Source organism: Crocuta crocuta, unplaced genomic scaffold (genome assembly GCF_008692635.1).
Source record: "Crocuta crocuta isolate KB4526 unplaced genomic scaffold, BGI_CrCroc_1.0 scaffold103, whole genome shotgun sequence".
NCBI lineage: Eukaryota > Metazoa > Chordata > Mammalia > Carnivora > Hyaenidae > Crocuta > Crocuta crocuta.
Window position 1 is genome coordinate 1521806 of NW_027529192.1, and position 19684 is coordinate 1541489.

A 19684-nucleotide genomic window follows, 5' to 3' on the forward strand; every position below is an offset into this window, starting at 1 on the left:
CAAGGGAGGGGAGTGGGGGGGGGGGGGGGCACTAACAATGAGCACTGGGGAATTAATTCTGTTCTTGAGCTTAGAGAACTTTTCTCTGACCCCAAATGGTATTTTATTTTCAAGGAATGTCCCCAACCAGCCCTCCAGCCAGCATTCCTTGTGAAGTCCCAGGTGATGTCCGTGGCATTGTAACATACGGGGGGCGGGGGGGGGGATCTTAAAATGAAAAGAAACAAACATTTCCAGGGGCGCCTGGGTGGCTCAGTCGGTTATGCGTCTATTCTTGACTTTGCCTCAGGTCATGATCGCCTGGTTTGTAAATCTGAGCCCCACGTCAGTATTCTGTCTTCCTCTCTCTCTGCCCCTCCTCCACTTCTCTCTCTTTCAGAGTAAATAAACTTGAAAGAATATATTTCCAGATACCTCTGTGGTTGACAAAATGTGCTGCTAAGTAGATTGTACATGTGTTAAGTATTTAGCGCACAGCAAGTAGTTCATACGTATTTATGAATGAATTTCATAATAAGAGAATGATGGCATCGGCACTGTCTGTTCTCTGATTAAATGAAAATCCAACACAGAGAAATTTGAAGGCTTCAGCAAATGTAAATATTAAAAACAAATAGATGGGCACCTGGGTGGCTCAGTCAGTTAAACGTCTGACTCTTGATTTTGGCTCAGATCATGATCCCGGGGTCATGAGATCGAGCCCCACATCGGGCTCCGCACTGAGCGTGGAGCCTGCTTGGGATTCTCTCTCTCTTTCCTCCTCTGCCCCTCCCTGCTCTCACTCGCTGTCCCAAAATAAATAAATAAATAAAAACAAAAAGAAACAGAGCTATTACTTACCACTCAACAGTAGGTAGAGGAGACCCAAAGAAGGCACAATCTAGTAAAGCAGGCCTGTTTGCAATGACCTGATAGAGTGTATTGGCCGATGTAAGGATTCGTGGTGGCTCCGCTGAAAACAGTTTAAAAAGGTAAAGTAAATATCAACATATAATAAACACGTGGGCGCACCGTGTGCTGCGTCGCAAGTTTACAGCCGAGCGTTGCCGGTGGGTTCTCTCCCTGAACAGCCTCCACTAGGGCACCTGCGGTCACCCAAGGTGCAGAAATACAAGTTTCCTCCTGTCTCTTGTCGCACAGCTTGCTCAGGGGCGGCATTTTAATGATTTATTTATCCATGTCTGGGATAAATAAATCCTGGGAGCCCCTTACGCACAGGGAATGGGACTTTTATTGTTTTCTCCCAGAAACGAGGTCAGTATCCGGCACAAAAATAATGGCCGAGTACATGTCTGTTAACTCACTGGCCCCTCCTAACCTCAGGGTTAGAATGAGAATGTGGGGGGGTGGGGGCGAGCAGACAAGGCGGCAGAACAGAACGGAGTGGGGGCGACCAAAACACAGGATCAGAAATCCAAACTTCCTCCTAAACATCCACCAGCATGGGAACTGTGCTCAGCTCTGCGTGTGACTTCCTGCCCTTCATTTCAAGCATGAAGGACAAACACCAAGTCCTGGCTGGCTTCCTGACTTTAATTTCATCTGAAAGGGAGCCTACTATACTTAAACAGCTGACAAATAATTTCTGGCACCGTGAAGACAATTCTCACATAAATTTTTAATAACTTTGATGTCTTGGTAGCTTTGTCTCATATGAGAAATATAACGATCACACCGGCCAACCATTTCACGCAGAGGACCAGGATAAATATTTTGCCAGAGAAGACATACAAATGGCCAAGAGATGCATGGAAAGGTGCTCAATGTCACTCGTCATCAGGGAAATCGAAACCACAATGAGACACTGCCTCACACCTGTCAGGATGGCTAAAATCAAGAAGACAAGAAACATCACGTGTTGGTGAGGATGTGGAGAAAAATGAACTCTAAAGCACTGTTGGTTGGGAAAGCAAACTGGTGAAACCTGTGTGGAAAACAGTATGGAGGTTCCTCAAAACACTAAAAATAGAAATACCATATGATCCAATAATTCTACTTTTGGGTGTTTACCCAGGGAAAACAACAACACTAACTCAAAAAGATACATACACCCCTATGTTTTTCGCGGCACTGCTCATAATAGCCAAGACATGGTGGGGCGCACGGGTGGCTCAGTCGGTTAAGCATCCAACGTCAGCTCAGGTGTGAGTTCAGGCCTTGCGCTGGTTCTGTGCTGACTGCTCAGAGCCTAAGGCCACTTTGGATTCTGTCCCTCTCCCTGCCCCTCCCCCACTCATGCTCGGTCTGTCTCTCTCCCTTAATGTCTCTTAAAAAAAAAAAAAGACATGGAAGCAACCTAAGCGTCTATCAATAGACAAATGAATAAAGAAAATGTGCGTGTGCGTGTGCGTGTGTGTGTGTGTGTGTGTGTAGTATTATATACCCATAAAAAGGATGAGACTGTGCCATTTCCAACAACATGGATGAACCAGATGGTATTATCATAAGTGAAATAAGTCAGATGGAGAAAGACAAATACCATATGATTCCACTCATAAGTGGAATCTAAAAACTAAAAAGAATAAACAAACAAACAAACAAACAAAAGCAGGCTCAGAACTCTAACTACAGAGAGCTGATGGCTGCTAGAGGGGACGGGGTAGGGAGTTGGGCAAAATGGGTGAAGGGGAGACGGAGATACAGGCCTCCAATAATAGAATGGGTGGGTTACAGGAATACAAGGCAGAGCATAAAGAACACAATCAATGATACTAACAGCGATGTGTCAGGACAGATGGCAGCTACTCTTGTGGCGAATAGAAGTGTAAAGTATAAACAAGTATAAACTTGCCAAGTCGCTAAGTTGTACACCTGAAACTAATGTAACGTTGTGTGCTGACTACCCTCAAACAAAACACCAACCATTTCGGACGATGTTTCCGCGCATCATAGCTTTCTAAACATATTATTAATAATTCATAAATAAATGTACATCCGTGACTAGGATAAAGCCCAAACATTATGATTAACGATTTTTTAAAAATCAGAATCATGAAATTGTTACTGAACTTAACCAGTTTCTAAATATGGAACAGTAGGAATATTCAGTTACAAAAATCAGATTAATGCTATTTTCCTTTGGAATATTTGACTGGTCTAACCATCTGTGAATGGAGCAGCCTGACTATTTGGTTATTTCTACAGTGGATAATTTGACCCTTATAAGAACTGTGTTTTGGGGGCACCCGGGTGGCTTAGTCCGTTAAGTGGCCGACTCTTGGTTTCAGCTCAGGTCATGATCTCTAGGTTCATGGGTTCAAGCTCCGCATTGGGCTCTGAGCTGACAGCGTGAAGCTAGTGTGGGATTCTTTGTTTCCCTCCCTGTTCTCTCTCTCTCTCAAAATTAAATAAAGAAATATATATTAAAAAAAAAAAAAAAAAAAAGAACGGTGTTATGAAAGAGCATCAAGGCCAGAGTATAATACCCTTTAGGGCAAGGTCTGTATCTTATCCATCTTCATATATCCCATCTAGCTCTCAATCCTCCGTGTGTTGTGCATAGTAGGTACTCAGTATATTTTTGCTGAATGCATGGAAAACAACAGCAGTCATTAACTGAACTTGTCATGTCTGTAATCAAGGGAGCGCTTACCCAGCACATTTACAAATGCGTTTGCCAGTAAATATCCATATTCATTAGAGGCGTTGCACTGATACACTGCACTTGATCTTTCTTGAACATTTGAAAAAATAATGGTATCACCATCGATTTTCCTGCTGGGGTCATCAGGAGCAACTGGGTATAAAAACAAAAAGCACATATTTATTCCTCTTGGCTTAGAAGATGTGCAGTTTGAGGTCTGCATTATAGTAAGTAGAAAGGAAACACACACGAATCTAGGTATATACAGTAAGGAGGGGGAGACTGAGAACCCAGGCAGAAATCATAATGTTCCCTCCTCAGATTTTCGTTGTCACATGTCAGCATGGGGTTATACTCGATATTCATTTAGTCCTGAGTGGATTGATTCTGTAAAACTGAGTATTGTTTTTGAGAGATCCAGGGGGTGGGTATAAAGCACAAGTTAGGTGAACACAGCAGTACAAATTTGGGAAGACATTGCCTTGTGCACAAAGAAACTGAGGTTCTTTACGAGGAAGTTAATGATCAAGAGGAGGCAGCAAACGCTAGTTGAAAATACAGACACCCTCTAGCCCATCCAAACCTGTGTCTTTTACAAGCATCTCGTTGACATAAACAGATAAATAAATAGGTACATACATAAATATACAGGGCCAATAATCAAATGTGAAAACATTTCTTTTCCTGAACCTGAAATTCCTGAGGCTGAAACAGATTATGTGAAATTTCTCTTAATGAGAGTGTTTTTTAGCGAAACCTCTCAAGTATGTTAAAAAACAAACCAAAAAAAAACAAAACAAACAAACCCATAAACAAAAACAAACCCCCAAAACAAAAAACCCCAAAAAGCCGAAGTCTGGACCAGGACCCATCTTTACTGCAGTGGCATGTGAGTAATGTAACATGTGAGAATTTAGTCCGGGTCATGCCTAGCAGGGTGGAAGTCCTGTGTACTAGAGATAAATGCCCTTCTAGGAGCGCGAAACCTTAAGCTGTGACCTTACATTGCATTACAATCACACTGAAAGGGCTGATTGGTACCTGCCTCAAGATGCTGGTCCAAATCAACGCCCAATAACAGCCCTCTTTCTCTTAAAGCTGCTCTTGCAACTTGACCCACTTAAGAAGCCTTGGCTTCCATTCCAAACACCATCTTTTTTCTCTTTATGACAGCAAAAAAGATGTGCATCTAAGACATACTTTTCACTGCATTTAGACACCTTGTGGTTCATCTGTGGTTTATTAATTCACTTTAATACAAATAAACCGAACTATAGCTATTCTTCCTTGTTTGAGTACGTGGATCCAGAGTAGTGTGCTCATGCATGCTGTGTTCATTTTCCACGGCTGCTGTAACAAGTTACAAAATTAGTGACTTCAAACCACATAAAGTTTACCGGCAGACTGTTCTGTATGTGGCTGTTCGACCCTCTGATCACAATGAATAGCTAATTTGTAGAATCACCTTAGATACTCCAGTGAACTCAACTAGTGCTGGGGGTGCCTGGATAACTTGAGTTGGCTTCTTAGCTCATATCCGCTGCTTCTGACTGTGAACACTTCCGAATTGCCTTAAGAAACATGCTCTTCCAACCAGAAGATAAATACAAGTTCTAATTCCTTTAACAGGGAAAAGATGTCATCAGGACACGGTAGCAGAGAACAGAAATGCCACACTGGCCTAGGAGGCGAACCGTAGCTGTGGCAGGCAGCCAGGGGCCCTGAGAACGCAGTCTACCCCAGGGCCAGACCCCACGGGGCCTTTCTGACTCATCCACTCTCAGCGACGTCCATCTAAGCAAACCTGTTGGAACAGAGCAGGGTTTCTAGAATCTCTTTCTTTGTCAGGTATTCTCAGCAATTTTGGAGCCAGCGCTTGGGCACTCAGTGTTGGGCCACTTTGGGGGACTCTCAGTGTCCGCCATTCTGATGGCCCCCCTGCGGACACGCTAGGCAGTGGAGGGGGGTTGAGTGGCGTCTGGGCATTTCAGACAGCAATGAGTCAGAGCCCTGGCCTGAATCTCTCTGTATGTGAGGAGAGCGCCCCACATGCCCTGAGTGCATGGAGCTCTTAAAGGTCATACCACCATGTGACATTTAATGGGTACAGACCTCCAGGTTTGCAAGAAGAGAAAGTTCTGGAGGTCTGCTCAAAAGTAAGACGAATATACTCATCACTGCTGAGCTGTACACTTAAAAATGATTAAGATAATAAATTTTACGTTATGTGTTTGTTTTTATTTTTTTAACTATCATAAAAATACATCACGATGAACTTGGAAGACCAGTTCAACTAATGAAGGCAGCAGGACAATCTCTCCTCAGTGGGGACTCATGAGTCCCAACACAAACCATTTTACAAAGCTTTTATGTAGCCCACCCTCATGTATTTATTTGCTATCAGCTCTTTTCAATGCTATTCTTTACCTGAAAGGCTTCTGACTGTATCTGCCTTATTGCTGCTTAATGGAGCAGTCTTCCAATTATTTATTTTTTGGCAAAGTGTTTAGGAATAAAACAAATCCTTTATGTAAGAGTAGGGAACAAGCTCATATCTCTCCACAGGGAGTTGGGCTACACTTTCCTGAAGCACTTTAACTAAACAAACGCAAACAAACCCAGGACCTGTTGCCGTGACATATGGCGGCTCAGCCGGTATTGGACAAAGAAGAAAATTGCTAACATAGAGATACTGGGAGCCCTTGGATTCTGTGTGCTGGCTACTGGGTAGGCGTGACTCTCTAGCAACCAAACCCCAGTTATCCAAAGGGATAATGATTAATTCTGAGAATAAGCAACTTTGCTTGCTATCAATGGACAACGGAGAAAGAAATTTGAGCACAGAGGCATCACGTACAGTTTAGAGCCCCCGAAGGTAAGGTTCAGAACTGGGCCGACAGCCTTCCAACAATACATTCCTTTATTCCAGCTGTTGATACAGCTGGCCAAACCTAGAAATGCTTCTAGCAGTTAGTGAGGATAATAATTGGTGCCCCCTCATATGTATAGAACACTATCAATGTAAAAAATATTTTTATATCTATCGCATAATTTTATTTCAAAAAGAACTTGAGGAGCACTTAGAGTGGTTCACTGGGTTGAGCGTCTGACTTCAGCTCAGGTCATGATCTCAGGGCTTCTGTGTGCGAGCCCTGCATCAGGCTCTGTGCTGACAGCTCAGAGCCTGGAGCTGCTTCGGATTCTGTATCCCTCTCTCACCCTGCCCCTCCTTCACTCATGCTCACGCTCTTTTTCTCTCTCTTAAGAATAAATAAGGATTAAAAAAATTTTTTTTTAAATAAAGAGAACTTGATGCAATGGATTAACTCTACAGTATGTGCACTTTGGAGAAGAGAATTTAGAGACTGGAGCACGTGGTCGTTTAGCATGTGATGAAGGCTCAGATTTTCTGAGTCCGTGTATTTCATAATCTTTGAAATCTGAACATTTGGCCATGATGTAGAACACATCTCCGGGTGAGGCGACAGATTTTCCTTCATCTACTTACTCTATCCCCATAAAGAAATGCCACCACTGAGCCCTTTACTTTGGAGGAAAGGGAGGGGGGAGATGTCTTGGTGGCTCCTGGGGACCGTCCTGGACCAGCCTCCCTGCCCCTGGCTGCTTCTCCTATGCCCCGGCTTTCAACCTCCCCCTCTGATGTCAGCCAAATAAGGGCCTGTGGCTGCAGGAGATCTATTTTCATTCCTTCCACTACTCCAATAGGGGACGATTAAACTTCCACGTGTTTTAGGCTCTTCTGCTAACTCTTAAGACAGGGGCAGGATTCACATCTCCCGTGGCCTTGGCCTTGGCCAGTCTTCTGGCCCCGGGGGCTGCTTGTACTTCCACCCCCTCCCAGACACTGCAGGCCACACGATAAAACCAGAGATCTCTTTCGGCGCTCGCTCTGCGCAGCTCTGTTCTCTTCTCTGACTTCCATGGATGGTTTAAAAAATATTTTAGGTAGGATTAGGCAAATTCCATACTTAGTCTGGTCTGGTTTTTGCTTCAAGGACAATCTGAGGCAACCTGGCCAGGCCTGGGGGACAGAGCTTCGGAAGAGTTTGCACAGACACATTCTGAGTGAGTTCTTCCAGTTCTGTGAGGCAGATTCCAGGTCTGAAATGCACACTCACAAGCTGATAACGCAGTTCTGCGCTAACAGAACCCTGTTCTTTCCCCTCCTTCTCTGTGATGCTGATCCTCCTTTGAGGGGGCCGCTGTGCCCTTGGGAGCCAGGGCCGGCCGAGCCAGGGGGAGGTACAGGGTCCTTAGGCGACTGTCCACAGTCAGGGGCGGGGAGGCGGTGTACCTGGTGGTCTGGCCCCCTGGTGTGCGGCACCGGGCGGGGACACTGCACGGCTCCCTGCGTGATGCTGCAGAGACACGGCTCTTCCCTGACCCTCACCCTCAGCAGCTGCCCCCCCCCCACGCCCCTTCAGGGGTTCTGCAGCTTCTCAGGTGGAGGGGGGTCGCCAGATGGAATCCTCGCCAGTCCAATTCTGTGCCTCCGTATAGTCACACAGGGTTCGCTTTGAGCTTGGCTACGCAAGACGCAGCAGAATGTGTCGATGGATGAGCTGCGCGGGCGCGGGCAGGGAGCGCGGTGACCCTGCAGCATCGCGGTGCCCAGAGCCATGAGGGTCCCCCGCCAGGTGCCTCAAGCCACCGCCTTTTAACAATGCGATTCCACGCAGGAAGCCATGCGCGTTTAGCCCGGCCACCAGCTGTGGGAGAGCCACCGTCCACAGGCCCTCCACGTCACCGTGGTGCAAGCACGTGGCGCCTGTTTCCGACCCCACGGGGCAGCCTGGCGGGAGGGGGCGGGGCGCTGGGCGGCCTGGAGTTTCTCTCCTCGCCTGGGGACCAGAGGGGCTGACCGGGGGCACGCCGGAGGCCGCGGGTGCCTGGGTCTGCGCGGAATGCTGATCCTACCTTTGCTCGGCTCCTTGCTGTCCATCCAGCAGGGACTTGGGTGCATACTTTCGGGACGGAAGAAATGAACTTTCCCCTCCCCTCGCCGGGCAGGCCTTTCCCAGCTGCCGCTCCCCACAGAGGTTTCATTTAAAGCGGTGTCTATAGTGCAGTCCAAACCCCCTAATACGACTGGAGCCACACGGCTCCCTGGTAGGCACTGCCTGCGTCAGGCGTGGATAGACTATGAGCCCGTGGGTCCCGGGAGGGGGTTCACCTGTTCAGCCTTCCCTGGCCCCCTTGCTTTCCCACCGGGGGGTGAGATGCACGGCCCTTCCCACTTGTCAGCCCCACTGAGGCCAGATCTCAGGTGTGCACGGAGCCTCCCAGCCGCAAAATGTGTTGCTGCCCTGCTGAGCACGCCTGCCCTCCCATACCATTGTGCGGGCGTTCCTGGGCGGATCGGATACCGCATCACGGAGCTGCTTCTTTAGGCCTGGGCTGGGTTCCCCTCATCTCTGTTTTCACTCATGGCAATGGCTTCCCAACGCACAACCACAAGGTACTCCCTGCACCTCTTCCTGATCCTGATCATGGTTAAAACTGGGAGTGGAAATATCTAAGCCCCAGTTGCTGGCCTCTTTACAATCTGTGTTCTCCCTGGAACATACTTCCTTTTACAGGAAACACGGACGGTCTGTTTTAGAGTATCTGGTGACTACTGTGTTGTGTAGCACACATTCCTGACAACGGGGAGCTCCTCCTTGGTTTAGACCCACAGCTGTATGACCCTGAGAGTGAGAAATGGGGACTGAGCCACTTAATATCTGCCAGTAGTGCTCAGATCCATTCCCAGGTGAAGACTACTTCAGGAAAGCCAGCTTAATGGACCTTTTGGTCAAGTAAAAGTAGAACCAATTTTTGATTCTGGCTGGAGGTAATGAGGAGCCAAGGCGTTCTACTTCGTAAGCCTGAGGTTGTCTTCCTTGTGAGTCAGGAATATCTTTCGGGGCACCTGCGTGGCTCAGCTGGTTAAGCGTCCAACTTTGGCTCAGGTCATGATCTCACGGTTTGTGAGTTTAAACCCCACATCAGGCTCTGCGCTGACAGCACAGAGCCAGGAGCCTGTTTCGGAGTCTGTGTGTCGCTCTCTCTCTGCCCCTCCCTGACTTGTGCTCGGTCTCTCGCTCTACCTCAAAAATAAATTTAAAAATTTAAAAAACTATCTTTGGATGGGCACCTGGGTGGCTCAGTCAGTTACAAGTCTGAGTCTTGATTTCGGCCCAGGTCATGATCTCACGGTTCATGAGTTCGAGCCCTGTGTTGGGCTCTGTGCTGACGGCGCGGAGCCCGTTTGGGGTTCTGTCTTTCCCTCTCCCTCTGCCCCTCTTGTACTTTCTGTCTCTCTCTCTCTCTCTCCAAATAAATAATAAATAAATAAAAAAAAAGAATATCTTTGCAGATTATTATGTGACTGGTTAGGAGGGGGATCTTGAGTCTGGGTTTTAAACAAAAGCTGATTTTCTCTCTCTCTCTCTCTGGGACTGAGAGAAGGTCTGAACTCCAAGCAGGGGGAGATGTGCAGAAACTCTCTGCAGGCAGCAGCTGGTGGTGAGTGAGGTTGGGGGGTGGAGGGTGGGGAAGAAGAGCTAGTGGGCTCTCTGTGGACGGCCGTGACTTAGGAATCTGGGAGCGAGGAGATACAATATCCATTTTTTTCTCTTCACCATAAACCTCCAGGCTTCTATCATCCTCAAGCCTTTAATCGGGTTTTGGAAGACTTGTCTTTGCTGTGACTTAGAAGGTCAGTGGACGGGCCTGTGGCCGCACTTCGGGGGACCGTCCTGGGCGGCGCGGCGGCAGGCTGGAAAGGCTGGCGGGGAGTGGTCCCCGGAAGGTGGGTCGCAGCAAGGACTGCGCAAGTATCGCTCAAGGTGGCCTCGGCACACGTGGGGAGGGAAAACTGAGCAACGATGGAGTGTCCGCCTACAACCGTTGTTGCGGGGCCTGTCCTTTGAAGGGTCTAAATGGGATGCCTGCCTAAGGCCACAGAACTTAGGAACCTCCGGGCCATGCTCAGGAATGAGAACTCTTTAAATAACAACAGCCCTGTTTCCTCTTCTCCCCGCCTCCCCCTCCCCNCATTTCCACAAGCCACTTGACGCTTGGAATGACAAAGATGATCTGGACTCCTCAGCCATGTTTATTTCGGACCCTCTCATCCTTCCCAGGGTCCACACAGAAGACGGCAAATATTGCCAAGTCCCGATCAACACACGGCATCGTGTTAAGAGCGCTAACGATTCAGTCCTAAGGAATACCCGAAGATAATAAAATAAGCATCTGAAGGTAATTTGGGGCCTCTTTTTTAACTGCACACGGCTTCTTTCTAACTGTAGGCATTTCGTCCCTGTGTGTTCCCTGCTGAGATGGAGCTATGAAAACCTAATACAACCGGAGCCAGGCACGGAAACTTACTTTCTAGCGGGACGCCGTTCGATAACCAGCTGATTCTGGGCTTGGGGTTGCCGTGAGCTCTGCAGATCAGCGATCCGTCCTCTCCGGGGGACAGAACAAGATTTTGAGGCGCCAGGATCCAGTATGGAGCCGCTTTAGGAAGGAAAGAAAAAACCCCCACAAAACTTTGAATCATGCAAGTATTCTAGCAAATTTAGTATGTGGAACTATTTTAATAGTAAAAAATAAGTATTTTGCAAAACATCTATTAACTTCATTTTTTTAAAAGAGTGGGTAGGTTTGTAAGTGATGCCCCAGAGAACACTTCAAATTTTCAAAAGAATGTTTACAGAGGTTCACAGACGACTGTATTGTTTCTAGATCTTTTAGCTACAATTGTCGTCTCGTTTTACATTAAACTCATCAGACGTGAAAAAGGTAACAGATTTCACAAAAGAGGCAAAGCATTTGACAGTAGAGACAGGGGCTAAGAAACATGAATTTAGATTCTGAGTCCTGCCGAATACACCTAATTATAAAAGTAGGAAGCAAGCTAAAAGACTTCCCACTTCTGAGAAGTCGTAAAGCCAGTATAGAGTGCTCTTGTGAGCCCTTCACCCAGTTTTCTCTAATGTGAGCCTACATAGCCACGGTACCGTTAGCACCCACGAAATTAACATTGGTACAATTCTACTAGGTAATCTACACGCTCTAGTAGGATTTCTCCAGTTCTTCTACCAATGCCTTCTTTCTGTCCCAGGACCCTGTCCCGGATACCACATTGTGTTTACTTATCCTGTCTCCTCACCAGTCTCTTCCCATCTGACAGTTTCTTGTTCTTACTTGGTCTTTCGTGACCTTGACACTTTTAAAGGGTACTGATCAGTCGTTTCGTAGAATGTCTTTTCAACTTGGGTTTGTCTGATGTTTTCTCCTGATTACACTGAGGTCTTGGGTGATGGACCCTTCTTAATGCATCATTGCAGGGAACGCGTGGTACCGACATGACTCGTTACTGCTTAATTTAACCCGGCATCGTGGTGAAGGTGAGGTCTGCCCGGTTTCTCCTCTGTAAAGTTACAATTTACCTGCTTTCCATAATCTACTTGTTAAAAGCCCCCACTCAAGAGTAGGGAAATTCACCTCCATCTCCTTCCCAAAGGAATGGTAAAGAATTTGTAGATGTATGTGAAATTTGCCTCAGTAATTAGTTTTTTAGGGGTGTGTGGGCGAAGAAATACTTTGAGGCTATGCAGATACCCTATTTCTCCTTAAAGTTTCATCCACTAATTTCAGCTTTCATTATCGGCTCTTGTCTCAGCAGTTATAACCGTGGGATTTTAATGGCGATTTTCGATTTCCCTCATTCTTCCTACAGTTGTTAATTGGAATTATTCTGTGAGAAAGATTTGAGGGAGAGAATTTTTCACCTGCTTGAGATGCATTATAAACAGCAATGAGAAGAGATTCAAGGTCTTGGGAATGTTGACATAAATTTACTTTTATTACTACTGAAGAATATAATCAGAGGCGTATTTAACTGAAGAGTTACGAGTTCTCATGAAGGCAAGAACAATACATGTGAAACAATGACATACCTTTAACTGTGACAGAAATGGTATGGTGGACTGCTCCTAATGCATTTTTGGCTATACACTGGTAATTTCCTGAGTCTGCTTCTGAAACCTGAATTATCTGTAGCGTTTTCTTAAAGTTCCTATAAAATGTCCGATTGATGGGCAGGGTTCCATCTTCTTTTATCCAGTAAATGACTGGGGTAGGCCTGAGGAGAGAAAGAAATGTTGCAACAAAGAAGTTCACCTAATTGCTTCTGACTGTGAATTTTTGCCCAAGTTTGTATAAAGATCGTAAGAAATATAAAGACATTGTAGCCAGCATCACCCTTTTATAAATAATCCCCTGGGTGGGGGCTGGGTGGCTCAGTCTGTTAAGCATCCAATTCCTGATTCTTGATCTTGGCTCAGGCCATGATCTCACAGTTCATGAGTTCAAGCCCCATGTTGGGTTCTGGGCTGACAGCACAGAGCCTGCTTGAGTGAGATTCTGTCTTCTCTCTGCCTTTCCCCGGCTTACACTCTCCCACTTTCAAAAAATAAATAAACATTAAAAGTCCATAGAAGTATTGAAGTCCATAAGCTACTATTTTCACACAAGCTGCTATGCTAATTATTATGCTAATCATGGGGCACCACAAAGTTTGACTTCCCTGATTCAATGAGTGTGCTGGCATAAGTGACTTCACCGAAGGGAGCTAATTATTTTCTTCAAAGCTCTGATCCATGAGGCAGTACTCAAAAATTGTACATGAAGGAAAATGTCAATCAAAAGGGTTACTATGAAATTAATGATACGGAGGTTTTCTTTTTTTTTATCAGCTAGAGTTAAAAATTCAGAGAAAGAGAATGTCTGAGTGGCTCAGTTGGTTAAGCATCTGACTTCGGCTCAGGTCACGATCTCACGGTTTGTGGGTTCGAGCCCTGCGTTGGGCTCTGTGCTGACAGCTCAGAGCCTGGAGCTGCTTCAGATTCTGTGTTTCCCTCTCTCTCTGCCCCTCTCCCACTCATGCTCTGTCTCTCTCTCAGAAATAAAAAACATTTTAAAAATGCAGAGAAAGAGCTGATCTACCTAATTTGTGCCCATGAACTTTTATACACATATCCCCACAAAAGGGAAGCATTTTGATCTAGTGACTTTACGAGATTTCCATGAGGGTAAAATAAAAATCCACTGGACATGAACATTTACTAAGCACTGAACTATATAGAACAAGCACTAAGTTGTATGCTGGGAAGATAAAGACCAAAAGGAAAAAAAAGCTCTAGGCCCTCAGGGAGACCACAATTATCTGTCATTAGAAATGCAAGTGGTATTAATTGATTGTAGAATTGTATCTGGTTTGTGTAGCTGAATATAAATAATTGAACATATATGTCTGATGAAATGGCTTCTAAAATAAAACATGCTGTCAATATAAAAAGAGGTAGAAAATGTAAAATCATTTTGAAAAGCTGAAGATATATGTATATATGAATGAAGATGTGGTATCTGATCCTGATGTTTCTTTATAGTGAGATAATCAGCTTCTCATACGATCTGAAGGCGAGAGGATGACAGGGATAGAAGCGTGACATCAAATGAAGTCATGAATTGTTCTGGAAGCTTCCTTACTACCCCAGTGAGCAGCTGTTAAGAAGGAGAAGTATTTGATTCTGAGTCCTACAGCTATTGGCTTGTAAATGAGGAGAGCCCCACATTCCAACATTGTGTTACAACATTCCAAGGTTTTTAAAAAATTCTTTTGGAAGTGTTATGCAATTTCCAAATATCAACCATATTTTAGTTTTTACCTAAAAGACCATTTGTGGGAAGGAGAATCCCAAAATTATGAGAATGGGTATCTTTACTCCCCAAAGTTTAGAGTTTGTAGATTAAACCACTTTCTAGCACCAGATAATGAAAATTCCAAGGTTTGTTTTTCGCTTTTTCATTTTTTCGTTTTTGAATTCTGGTGGGAAAGATATATATTTTAGGTCTTTAAAAGGGGCTGGTAGTTTTCAGTTACTGGAGGAAGTGAGTAGCGTGCGTTGTGATTTCCCGACGTGACCAGCAGAGGCCTCCCTGCGTCTTCCACAGTGAACAGTGAGGCCGTATCTCGGAGACCCACTCTGGGCAGGAACTTGAGGATGCTGGGTGACCACCGTCAAGGACAGCACGGATCGGAACATGTGATCACACCGATGTTCTGAGATTCCGTTCAATTCTCCCAGCACCTGGGCCCGTATCAATAGTACCTGCTCTGTGCCAGGCCTACAACTTGCCTCTCGTGCGTACCTAACAGAACTCCTCTTCTCTTCTCTTAGGGGAGGCCTCTCTGCCATTCCTGTCAAGGGCTCATGGCTTCTCGGAGTGGCATCAGCTCTGAGGTGGGCACGGACGAGACACTCACAAGGAAGCTAGGCCTGTGGCTCGAAAGCGCGGAAGGGATGGTGTGTCAGTTCTGAGGCCAGGTCCCTAAGAGGCCATGCGTGCTTCCGTAGTTAGGATGATATGCCAGGGCTAGACCCCTAGAGGGACAGGGGAAACTCATGGCCAAGGGCTGCCCTACTAGCCACGAGCAGACCCTCAGCTCTGAGAACCCACCTCTGAGCTGACTCGCAGGTGCGTGAGCAGGCTCAGCCTAAAATACCCCTATCTCGCCTGTTATGCAACAGCCCTGAGACCTGTGGACGGATGATTCGTCATAAATAGCTATTGTTTTTAAGCCGCTAAGTTTTGAGGTTGTTTGTTACACAACAGTGACAAAGTGATACATCCTAATTATAATCAGAGCATCATAAGGTAATCATGGCTACTTATGTCAGGCGGAACGCTATTATATTAACAGACTATTTCGGTAATATGAGTCATACAGCTTATTTTGAAAATAGCCATCAATTTTTTTGATGCTTGATGGAATGCGTATAAGACAGTGCCTCTTGCTGTGATATTAATGCCTCTCTACCTGTCTATCACGTTTTGTAAGAAATGTACATCACAACAGAAAGCATCAACTCACAGGCCCTCTGCGATGCATTCTAGCGAAAGGACATTTCCCCTTAATTCCTCCTTGTTACTGGTATTGCCTTCTGGAGTTAAAAAGGTTGGTGGCCTCTCTCTGTTTGGTTTGGCTGCAAACAATAAAATCATATGGATTAAAAGTTATGAATATGTATTTCTAGAAACACAGTTCACTGCCTAAAACTCTAATCCCTTTTCAAAACTACTTAACACCGTGGGATTTGTTAAACTACACATCCACACTGCCTTACGAACAGCCATCGTTCACTCAGTGAGGAACAGAGCAATGTTGGTTACATCAGCACTGGTAGTAAGGACAATTCTACTCTTGTGTGTTCTGTTCATTTGGGCTAGCATTTCATGAGTCTTTGGTGGGTTGGCAAATTGCAAGATGTAGACATAGAGGGGAAAGGCACAGCATCAAATTCGCCATCCCTGAAAATTCGTGCTCAGGTTGAAGGGAAAATTAACTGTATTCTGGAAAATTAAAATCTGTTAGATGTTTCTAAACCTGTGACTATGATTTTGGTTTACAGTGGGAACAACATCACAGTCAAGTCCACTGATTGATCCTGGAGATAAAAATCTGTGGTGGATGTCTTAATGTCAAGACCCCCAAACTGCAAGGTTTATGGAAAACAAAACCAAACCAGAAATCTACTGACAGAGCTCTGGAAAATTGTGTGCCATAAATTAAGGATAATGAATGTCAAATACATTGAAACTGGTTTCATGGTTTTGTCAATGAAAAAATAAAGAGGGCTCAAGTCAGAGATCGCAGGGTGATTCACCCATGCCATCTTCCTTTTTATGAAAACCTCGCTTAAGTGGGGCCTTATCTTCTGATGGCCTCTCAGAAACTCTTAAAGTAGGAATTACACTGATCTTAAGGTTCTATAGGCCTTTATAGTTTTCAACACTATTTAAGTGGATTATCTATTTGATGCTCACAAAAACTGAGTGAAAGGTAATATATAAGGGGCGCCTGGGTGGCTCAGTCGGTTAGGCATCCAACGCTTGACATTGGCTCGGGTCATGATCTCATGGTTTGTGGGTTTGAGACCCACATTGGGCTCTGTGCTGACAGTGTGGAGCCTGCTTGGGATTCTCTCCCTCCCTCTCTCTGCCCCTTTCTGGCTCACCCTTTCCCTCTCCAAATAATAAATAAATAAACTTAAAAAAAGGTAATATATGAATTAACCTCATTTCTCAGAAGAAAAAAAAAAAAACTGAGAACCAGGGAAGGTATTACTTGAGAGAACTTAGAATTTCCCTTGAATTTCAGAAATTGTGGAGGAAACCTTATGTCTCTGAAATCACTTTGGGAATGGTTTTGAGGCCCATTTTTATCAGAAGTATATTAAAAGAAAATAAAATGAAAGCAAATGAAATAGTAAGGCAGGAGTTGTGTTATGCCTACTTGGGTCACTAATAGTACCTCAATATTTTTTACTTTATATCTCAAGGGTAAAAAATTAATAAAGCAGAAATTCTGCCTTAGAGATAATTAAAAGGACCCATATCCAGAAACTACAATTTTCATGGATAGACTCTCTACCTGAGAGCCAGATTTCCCTTAAGGATATGAAATTCTTTTCTTTTTAAAAGAAACTTAATCTTAAATGCTCTGTTTTAAAAAAGATGATTTCCACTGGAGACAGTGACTCAGCTTTAAACAAAACTAAGGGAAATGCTATTGCTGATTAGATGACATTGAAAATGTCGTGTGAAATCAGACAGGAAATGTAATAACTTACTATCAAAGTCTACTTGATGTTAGTCAATAGCGGTTACTAAGACTTTGATGAGTTAGTATTCTGCAGGGTAATGCATTTTTATTTCATTAATGATAAAAGTTTGTGAACGCAACAAAAAATGAAAAATATCATTCTGAACATACATGAATGGTTTTTTTCTCCAAATCATGTGAAATGGTGCTTTACATAAAAACAGTGATAATAACTATCATTATACATACACCATGGAAAATGTTCTAGCGACATGACATACGCTTATAACTACATTTCCCAGAAAACATACATTTGTTCTAGTGGCACTAAACACGTAACTAGGAATTTCATGAGGATATAAGGTTAAACAGCTATGGAGGTGAAGTTAGTGGACTAAATTCTACGATGGAGGAGAGAAATATCAGTTACAGTCACCGTAACTCACCACTATAAAACTCAGTGTCACTCAAATTAGCAGCTATAGTGTCATTCAATTCATCCACTGAAATAAACAGAATATTATGAAGAATGCAAGAAGGAGCGGAGAAGGTACAAAAGTATCGGGCAACAAAAGCAAACATATACAGCCTCGCTGACCAAGTGCTACCCTACCAAGCAAATACAGACTCTTACCTTGTACACGACTAACTGATTCATTCACTCAGCTGCCCCCAACCGGTAATCTGGAAACACACAACTGAAGCCACAGCACTGCCAGTCAAAGGCATCGTGGATGGGGCGCCGGGCAGCTCAGTCGGTTAAACATCTGACACTTGATCTCGGCTCAGGTCATGATCTCATGGGTTTGTGAGTTTGAGCCTCGTGTTGGGCTCTTTGCTGACAGCATGTAGGCTGCTTGGGATTCTCTCTCTCTTTTCCTCTGCCCCGCCCCTTCTGGTATACTCTCTCTCTCTCTCTCAAAATAAATTAAACCTTTAACAAAATTAAGAACTAAAGGCATCGTGAGGCATAAAGCACACACAAATAAATGCTCAAGATACCAAGTAGATTCAGAAAGTCATCATGGAAACAGTAACGGATGTAAAACACAGTATTTAGGTTACGCGTGCTCTTATATATCAACACTTCTGTAACTAACTACACACAGGTAGTTTCCTAGTCAATGAACCTGTACTTCAAAGTCAGTAGTATTTAATAGTTCATCTATTTTATGCATACTTGTAAACATCATTGCAAGCGAGATTCAGGACGCTGAGCTCTTACCTGAAATCACCTTGACCGAAATAGGTTGCTTCTGCTGTATGGTTTGAGTGTGATTAAATCTGGCATAACAGATATAGTCTTCTCGTGTGTCCTCCGGGAGAACGTTGGAGAAATAAAGGTCTCCGTTCAGACCTTGAGAAACCCTCTCGCTTTGTGGAAGTCTTTGAAAGGCTGGAGAAAGGCAGAGGGAAATCCAGATCATTCCATCACAGAGTGGCCACTTTCCAAATGACCAAGACAGATGTACCTACGAATAGTTTGGTGAACCTCAGTGGAATGTTTTCCCCCTATAAAGCTCTTTGAGTAAAAGCAAATAACTGTAGGGGCGCCTGGGTGGCTTAGTCAGTTAAGCATCCGACTTTCGCTTAGGTCATGATCTCACAGTTCGTGGGTTTGAGCCCCGCGTCGGGCTCTGTGCTGACTGCCGGCTCGGAGCCTGGAGCCTGTTTCAGTCTGTGACTCCCTCTCTCTCTGACCCTCCCCTGCTCATGCTGTCTCTTTTCCTCTCTCTCTCTCTCCTAGAAATAAATAAAACATTAAAAAAATTAAAAAAAAAAAAGCAAATAACTGTAAAAACAACAACAGCGTGACACATGAAAACTCCCCGGGAGCCTTCCAGACCCTAATTTCTCTGGAGCGGGGGCAGCAGGGAGATGAGAACTGTACAGTCATGTGCATTAAGCAACTGTAAACCAAAAAAATGGTTTACAAAAGCATTTGCATGACTCTTCCTAATATTTATATCAGTCCCTAACTATTAAACACCCATACACACGTATCTTAGAAAATGCATTAAAAAGGCTTGTAAGAAGAGGCGCCTGGGTGGCTCAGTTGGTTAAGTATCCAGATCTCGTGGTTCATGGGGTCAAGTCCTGCGTTGGGCTCTGCGATGACAGCTCAGAGCCTGGAGCCTGCTTCAGAGTCTGTGTCTTCCTCTCTCACTGCCCCTCCTTTGCTTTCTCTCTCTCTCTCAAAAATAAGTAATAATGAAAAAAAAAAGTCTTGCTAGAATGTTAACTTGGGTTGCCTCTACATGCCCAGTCAGGCATCAAATACCGTGAGAGCACTTAATCGTGAGCTAGGTCCCACGCAAGGCATCCTGCATCCCAGGGTCTCTCCCTGGTGGAGCCCATGGTCTCACTGAAGAATCAGGTAGCGCACGGGCAACTAACAGCAGACTGCAGACAAGCCCCTC

General features: G+C 44.8%; 1 protein-coding gene across 7 annotated transcripts in view; it reads right to left on the reverse strand.

Moving 5' to 3' along the window:
* Positions 1–19684, reverse strand: part of NRCAM (neuronal cell adhesion molecule) — a 78321-nt gene that overhangs the window by 44223 nt on the left and 14414 nt on the right. For 5 of the 7 annotated variants that reach the window (XM_077758326.1, XM_077758325.1, XM_077758323.1 and 2 more), the window contains 7 exons: positions 18490–18660; positions 17711–17767; positions 15534–15645; positions 12556–12740; positions 10979–11110; positions 3593–3736; positions 841–952 (listed from right to left, as the gene is read on the reverse strand). In XM_077758326.1, coding sequence (XP_077614452.1) covers positions 841–952; positions 3593–3736; positions 10979–11110; positions 12556–12740; positions 15534–15645; positions 17711–17767; positions 18490–18660 — 913 coding nt within the window. The remainder of the gene's footprint in view (positions 1–840; positions 953–3592; positions 3737–10978; positions 11111–12555; positions 12741–15533; positions 15646–17710; positions 17768–18489; positions 18661–19684) is intronic. The other 2 variants (XM_077758327.1, XM_077758324.1) reach the window with 1 other exon arrangement.